General features: G+C 38.2%; 1 protein-coding gene across 1 annotated transcript in view; it reads right to left on the bottom strand.

Annotated features, from left to right (window-relative positions):
* Positions 1–2,916: 2,916 nt before the first annotated feature.
* BMP5 (bone morphogenetic protein 5) overlaps positions 2,917–8,131 on the bottom strand; it is a 70,323-nt gene continuing 65,108 nt past the window's right edge. The window contains exon 7 of the mRNA XM_048496963.1: positions 2,917–4,668. Within this exon, the coding sequence (XP_048352920.1) occupies positions 4,519–4,668 (150 nt within the window). The 3' untranslated portion in view covers positions 2,917–4,518. The remainder of the gene's footprint in view (positions 4,669–8,131) is intronic.

Below are 8,131 nucleotides of genomic sequence, written 5' to 3'. Positions count from 1 at the left end.
TTAAGAACTTACCAACAAGAGTCCCAGACTTCAACAAGAAGCAGTGACAACTATCCTGCAGCCAGGTCAGGTCCAGACCACCCGTCCTTCAGATTCTGCCACCAACTGGCTAGAGCACCGGAGATAGAAAGCCCATAAAGAAGCACTTCAGCAGAGATTCATTTCTAGGCTTGCAGCCCATGCTTCAACGCTTGGGTCAGATAATGATTTGAGTGGATATAATCCTTTGCAGGATTCTGGCCCTAGTTAAGCCTTGCCATTTTAGCCCCAGGTGCTGCCTCCAGAGCAGGTGCGGCTGCTTCCCTCTCAGCCCATTTAAAGGTTGTATTGAGTGAGGAATTGTGCTGGATCAATCAGTTTACATGAGTCCAATTCTTGTGCTGGATAACCAGGCTGTCAAGGAAGAATCTTCTTGTTGTTGCAGCTGGAGTCAGAACAAACATGTACAAAGCAGAACACAATGCAAACAGAACAATAATAATAAACTCAATTGATTATTCTGAAGTACTCTCAATAGAGTTTAAGGCACTCCAAAATAAATAGGTCTTTCAATTCTTCTTACAAAGGCTGCCAAAAAGGGAGGGAATCCCCCTCCATGGATCCCATCTAACCTAACCTTGAAAAAGCAGGCAACCCCATCATGATCCTTCCAGATTTTCCCAGAACCATCCAGATCATTTCTGGACACACACTGTAACATATGTGTCATATGTGTATATGGACATTTCCCACAGCTTTGTTATCTGGCAGGGGGTAAACTAGGTTGTATGAGACTGGGCGCTCTTCATACTGGAAAAGAGAGAACCGGGATGTGACTGTAAGTCAGGTTTACTTCATTACTGCATCAGATAAAAGCTTCACAATTATTATGCTGACTACTCTGTGTGGATCCAGGATATTAAAATCAGATTGTTTTGAGAAAGTTCAGAATACAAGAGCATCATAAATGCATAGCAGTTCTGTGCTTCCTGAAGTAACATAGACAAGAGAACAAAGAAGCAGACTCCTGCCCCAAGGAGCAAGATGGAAGAAAAAAAATACACTATGGGAGTTAGCCAAAAAATGGCCCATTAGACAGTGATGACTCAACAGTCTAGCTAATCTATTTGTACTAAAGGTGGAAGTTTACATTTGTTTATTTTTCTTTTGAATGAAAAGGTTACTAATTTGACAGAGGTTTTAGCCCTTTCCATGAGGTTACAATAGAGCTTCTGAAAGCTAATGAGAGCCCCTCTTTGCTATGCCATGTCAGGCATTCCACACCAAGGGTCTCCTAGGCAGGCCGTCTTACTCCTCTTGAACAAATCAGGAGTCTCCATACTAGCTAGCTATACTATACATACTAGCTATAAAATTTGAGTTACATTGATTCACAGCAATTAGGTTGTGTCTTTCAAAGTACAACTAGCTCTACAACCACAGGATATAGGTTCTATAATGCACATTTCATTAGTTTCTTTGGGAACGTCATTAGGAATCCACTGTGGTCTCTAAGGAGTCTAGAAGCTTAAACAAATTAAACTACAACCCTCTGAATAATTTTTTGCATAGAAATAAAATGATATTGGCCATTTAGTTACAAGGAAATGTCATGCCAGTAGTTTTCAAATTGACAGGAACCTGGAAAGCATTTTTATTAGCTACTACAAGGAAGTGATATGCTTGTATCCATATACAACTAAAACCACTAAGGTGTATAGTAATACAGGCCTCCAGAAAATGTCAGAACATAGATGCCAGTGACAGCAAACAAATTGAGGTGGATTTTTTTCCTTCATCTTCTTCAGCCCTTGCAGTTTTTCAGTGACGGTATGCCTTTAAAAGTTTTGAATAATAGTGATGCTGAAGCTGGAATTTCTAGGTTCGACATGAATTGTGGTAGCTTGCAATGCTTGCATCCAGTCCTAGGCAAACCCTACTACCTACACCAGTGATGGCGAACCTTTTCGAGACCGAGTGCCCAAACTGCAACCCAAAACTCACTTATTTATCGCAAAGTGCCAACACAGCAATTTAACCTGAATACTGAGGATTTAGTTTAGAAAAAACGGCTGGCTCTAAGGTGCTTGCTTGTACTTCATGGCATGGGAAAGGGGATAGTGGCTCTTTTCACACAAATGCCTGAAAACATTTCTAAAATGTTTTCAATCCCCCCACTCTTTACTACAGTGTATATCTGCACCCCCTTGAAACGATCCATGGCTGCCATAATGTGATTTTCCCCTCTCTTTTTTTTAGTTCATTGTTGAATTGATGCTTCATTGTTTCACAGCCTCGTGCTGTGAATTTCTGCACCTTGTATACTCGATGCATTGAAGATTACCCTCCCCCCATTAAAAAACCTCACAGAAATCTAATAAACAGGCAAGGGGGAATGGAGAGAGAGCAAAGAAAATGGTGCCAAGGAGGAAGTCCAGGGATCACAGAGAAGCATGGAAAACATCTAAAGAGATCACACAGTAAGTGACGCCATTTTGAAAACGTTTCAGCCTAAATAATTGTTTTTAAAGGGGATTCACTGAAAATGCTTTGAGGCTGCAAATAAAATGTTTTGGGAGCCAAAGCAATAACAATGCATAACTCCATGGAGGAAATATTTTATTTACTGCCTCAAAACATTGTAAAAGGTTTGTGCACAAAATGTCATAGTGAGGAGTGAAACTGGGTGTGATTGAATAAAAAAGCTGGATGGATCCATGCCTTTACTTATTTCAAGCATTTATATGTAGCATTTCTCTACATGGACTTAAAGCTTACTCCTCAGTCTTGTCAATGGGTTACCCATACAGTGTTCCTAACAAGACTGGATGAGTTTGAAACATTCAGAAATCTAGATAACAATAATGGGCTATTCATTTTCAGATTAAAGTGAAGATTATGTTTTCCTAGATTATAAACCAAAAACAAGAGACAAGCTAAAATTACACATTTATTAGATTAAAATATAGAATTATATTTCAACAGGGTGTTTCAAAGAATAATATAATCTTCAATTACATACACTCAAAATGGTACACCTTTATTCAAAAATATATTACTTAATGTACCAAAAATACATTTTCAAACTTTATTTAAAATAAATTCAGTTCCAAACAAAACAATTTCCCATCTATCTAAATTAAAAACAAATTTCCCTTATAAATGTGTCCCAAATTCATTTTAACTTTAATTAGTCCAAATGTTTCCAAAATATTAATTCATAGGATATTCATAGGATATATATGACTTGCAGTTTCAACTCGGTTTTGTGAAAATTAGTTTTATGTTTTAGAAAACCTGCAATATGGACTATTTTTTTCTTTGCCAAAAAGAAATCCTAGCAGAAGTTAGCTACTTGAACAGATTAAAATTTTTAAAATGTAGCAATGTTTCTGATGTTATTGAAAAGCAAATGAAATTCTTTTTTCTCCCTGAAATTACATACCATGTTACTCTGCTACTTTCTTTTCCCATACAGCCATACACACACACACGCAAACCCTATTAAATAAGTTTGAATAACAGATTACATAATCCAAGGAATAAGTAAATTGACATTCTTCTTAATATTATAATATTATATTATAAATAATGTTCTGTCTGAATTGATTGAGGATATCTCTCAGATTGATATGCTTATTCTCCATTTCATTACTCAAACTTAAAAAGGGGAGCCTGGCTCATAAATTTCTTTTGTTCTATCAAGACAAATAGATCAGTTGAAGTAGTGTTACAGGTAATAGCCCAATGGCATTCACTTGAGGTAAGAAGGTTGTACTATATTCCCCCCGCCCCCCAAAAAAGAGCTAAGTTGCAAAATTATGGGCACGGCAAGAGATTGCTTCCACAGAACTCCCAAAGATTTTGGCCTCCAGTAAAATCGGCAATCCACAAGCAAAGAGAAGTAACCTGGCTCCTACTGCTATACCAATTCTGCTAAAGAAAACAGCTCTAACAATTATGTGCAATCTTTTAGCCTCTAGGTTTGAAACTACCATTTATTTATTTAAACACAGTTCAACATTTTACTTTATCTAATGGAGTAGAACTTCTAAAAGGAGAATTGTGTTTAGCTAAGCATTTTTTTAGCCCCCTTTCAGTGCCTTTTCTAAATAAATAGTCCACCAGAGTTTTCATTGGCACAATGTAGCCAAATGTATTCAATTTCCTTTAACAATATAAAACAGTCGCTGGAGTTCTGGGGTTTCTAAAAAAATTTAAAAAGAGAGAAAGAACTATACAAAGCTTTTGTGTTTTTTTTTAATGAAATAAGTCTGCATGATTAATTGAGGATCTGCCTGCAATGTTCTATTACATACTAAGAGAAACCAATATTACAAACTGTTTGAAATGTCCTCCATATAAAAAGAAACTATATACCTTTAAATAAATAAAAACTACTATGTACATAATACTATGCATTGAATGAGAGGTGACATAAACTGAAATATGTTTTCCTACTGAAAGGTGATATTGTGCCTCTTACTGCTGATCAGAAAATCTCTGGTCCTTTGATAGCTTCTGTTTTACAAGCTGATTCTAGTGGCAACCACATGATCGCACCACCATGTTTCTGTACTTTTTCAAAATGACATTCGAACTATCGTCGAAGTAGAGCACGGAGATGGCATTCAGTTTTGTAGGGGCGCAACAAGGCTTAGGAACATGATCTGGGAACATTAAATGAACCTGGAAGACAGATGAAAAAGAGAAAAGTCAACAAATTGAGCTTGGGTGGAATATTAGTTGGATACGTTACCTGGGAGTGGAAAGACCTGGGCACAAATGCCGATTGTGCTATGAAGTTCACTGGGTGACCTTGCTCCAATTGCTGTTTCTCACTCACAGGTTGGCTGCGAGGATAAAATGGAGGAGGAGAAAACTATTGTATGATTCCTTTGAGCTCCTTGAAGGCCAAGTGAGAAAAAATATATAGTAGATCAATCAAGGCCTTAGTTGCATCGGCAATAATATTGGCCTCCTATATTTTTCCTATTTGCATTTATATAAGCAAATGGCAGAAAAGTATTCATTGCTTTTATTTATTTATTTATTTATTTATTTATTAGGTTTATATACTGCCCTCCCCCGGAGGGCTCAGGGCGGTGAACAACATATAAAATAGAGCACATATGTCAGATTAAAACCATTAAATATCAATTAATACGGCTCTAATAAATATAAACCTTACCCCATTAAAATGCAGCATTTTAAGATCAACATAAGATGGCACCTACTATCAACTCCCTTAAAAACCCAAAAGGAAGCGGCGGTAGGATCCGCTTGACGTTATAAGGGGGAGGAGGGAGCCCATCAGTGGCTAGTCTCCCCAAAGGCCCGGCGGAACAGCTCAGTCTTACAGGCCCTGATTTTGATAGTTTAGTAGATAACTGAACAAAGGTTTTACAAATAAGTACTAAATAAAAGCTGAACCTAATCTTTTGGCTTATGCAACTGTAGATATGGAAAAAAATATCTCAGGCCAAAAAGAATTGGGTTAAAATTCCCCAAGGCAGCCATTAAACTAACTTGCCTTGGGAAAGTTATTCTCTTTTAGCCTAATCAATTTTATAGGTCCAAAATGGGACCATGTTTAAGTGTGTAAAGTGTCATCAAGTCATAGCCTATTTATGGCAATCCAGTAGGGTTTTCAAGGCAAGAAACTAACAGACGGGGTTTGTAATTGCTTTCCTCTGAATAGTGACTGATATTGCTTGGTGGTCTCCCAACTAAGTACAAACCAGGACTGTCTCTGCTTTGCTTTTGAGAACAGATGAGATCAAGTTAGACATGTCCTGGGCCCTAATAAATTGCAAGAGGGATAGACAGCAAATATAAGTTTGGATCCTAAGGACAATTTCAGCTGATAGAAGAATTTTCCTCAGTGGAATGCAACCCCTTGCCTCATTCCTCCTGCTGCAGCCCAGGATGCTCCCCTAAATGCTATTTCTATACAGGATGCTCCCCTAAATGCTATTTCTTTACAGAAGGTCTGCAATTGAAGGCAAAAGCAATAAAAAGCAGCCCTCTCTTCCATCAGCAGAAATCCTCTGAGGGATCCAAACCACTATAAACAGAATTTTATAGATTTTCATTGTAATAGCAGACAGTCAATTATCACATTTCTTTTTCTGAACCCCACTGAGGCACCATTCTTCCCCAGACTCCCATACCCATATATCCAGGAATTTCCCAACCTGGAGTTGCCAATTCTACCCCCACCCCCACCCCCACCCCCACCCCATTCAGTACCTGTGGTCAGGGGATTCATGGGAACCCTAAAGAGAACTGATCTTTGTTGTCCACTATGATGCCTTCCCCTGCCCTGCCCTGGCAAGGTGCTCTCCGGAGTTTTCCCACCAAAATTATAACTGTCATTGTAGGGGCTCACTGAGCAGCCATCCAATATGTTCTGGCACTGAGGTAGCGTAAATGGATATTTATTTCCCACCTTACAAAAATGAGTGAATTAAATAAGAGAACAATAAACTGCTCAGTCAGGACAGAAGATTGTATTATAAATATAAAATTCCCCAATCACTTTTCTTTTCCTTTCAGACTCCCTAAGAATGAATAAAGGCACAAGAGTCTTTTGGTGCTTTCAAAAAGGTAAACATACACAAGAAGTTTTCATTGTCAGGAACACTAAAAAATGTTGGCAAGGTCAAAATATTTACAAGTTAACTGAAATCAGGTAAGTCAACAACTTGGTTTATAGTTAAATGCAGGCTGCAGCTTTCTGCTGTTTTTGACACAAGTTATTTCTTTACTTGAGTTCAGTCTGTTTCTCTCCCTGAGTTGTTACAATCTCAGGCTTCCACATAGGATGTATCAATCAATCAATCAATCAATCAATCAATCAATCAATCAATCAATCAATCAATCAATCAAGCTGTTTCAAAACAAACAGTAGTACTTCTTTTCCTAAGATTTTCCTCAGACTTTTAATCTGATGGTACGTCACACACTCTCCACAGACAATCCTGTTCTGGCCACAGGGTGATTTTCCTGAGCTGGTTTTTTTTCCTGATCCTTGTACAAGAATTAAGAATCCACTCCTTTTTGACTCCAAAATGTATCCCACTTATTTTCCAGAATGGCTGTTTCTCCTTTAGAGAACTTCAAATATTAACCCTGTGTCAGCTATTGGTGCTTTTGGTTTAAACCAGAGACAACGTACAGATTTGCTTTCTCTGCTCAATTAATCTCTCTTCCACAGAGCTTTCTGGTTCCTGCCAGAAAATGGAGCACTTTGGTTATACTTCCATTCAACCTGCTCTGATTGAACAGAACTTCTCCACAGAGCTCTCTCATCACTCAGATGTCTCTCTGAGGAAAACCTTCACAGAATCCCTTCCATAATTCCTGTGCCATGACTAAAGAACTCTCCCGTTTCCTCCAGCTAATCACACTCCAGCTAATTTTAATTCTCTTTAGGTCTGCATTGTACTCGCCTAAATGCATCTGTGTCTGTATTCATCACAGCCACAGATAGTTGTCATTCAAGGAGATCTCCAGGCCCCACCTATTATAGTTCCTTAAGCTTATAAAAATGTGGCACACTGTCACTCACAAGGTTTTCTTTGTGAAATGCAGAGAAAGAAAATGAAAGTTTCCAGCCATTCTTTGTTACATCTCAATTTCTCTATTGCCTGGTATTCATCTTCTTCCACCTTACAGCTTTTTAGTTACAGCATACCCTCGCATAGGAGACCAGAAAAAAATATGATGCCTCTTACAAGCAAGCACACATCATTCATGTAAACATTTGGTTACAGTTTTACTAAGAGTGGAATAAATCCACAACTCCTGGATGTTGCTGTCTTCTGAAAAGGAGCAGGAGCAAGCCTGCAGAAAAGCCCATTCTGTGAAGTGGGTTAGCATAACCATAAGGAAGGCAACACTGAACAGCTTCCTGAAATCAATGAGAAAGGTAGAGAAAACATTTGAGAGTGGGCGAAAATACTGGGTCTTTGTACTTGAACGCAGGTTAGAAATAATATTCTGCACATGTTGGCTGAGTTGAAAAGTGAGGAGGCTGTAATAGTTGAAAAGTGAGGAGGGAGTTGTAATAGAGAGGACAAAAGATTATTAAAGCCTGAATTTTTCTTAAAAAACCCTTCAGCGGTAATAAGTTTCATTTGTTTGGTAA

The sequence above is a fragment of the Sphaerodactylus townsendi genome, linkage group LG01 (assembly GCF_021028975.2).
Source record: "Sphaerodactylus townsendi isolate TG3544 linkage group LG01, MPM_Stown_v2.3, whole genome shotgun sequence".
NCBI classification, from domain to species: domain Eukaryota; kingdom Metazoa; phylum Chordata; class Lepidosauria; order Squamata; family Sphaerodactylidae; genus Sphaerodactylus; species Sphaerodactylus townsendi.
Note: the sequence above shows the minus strand (reverse complement) of the source record. Positions and strands in the feature narration are given on the sequence as shown.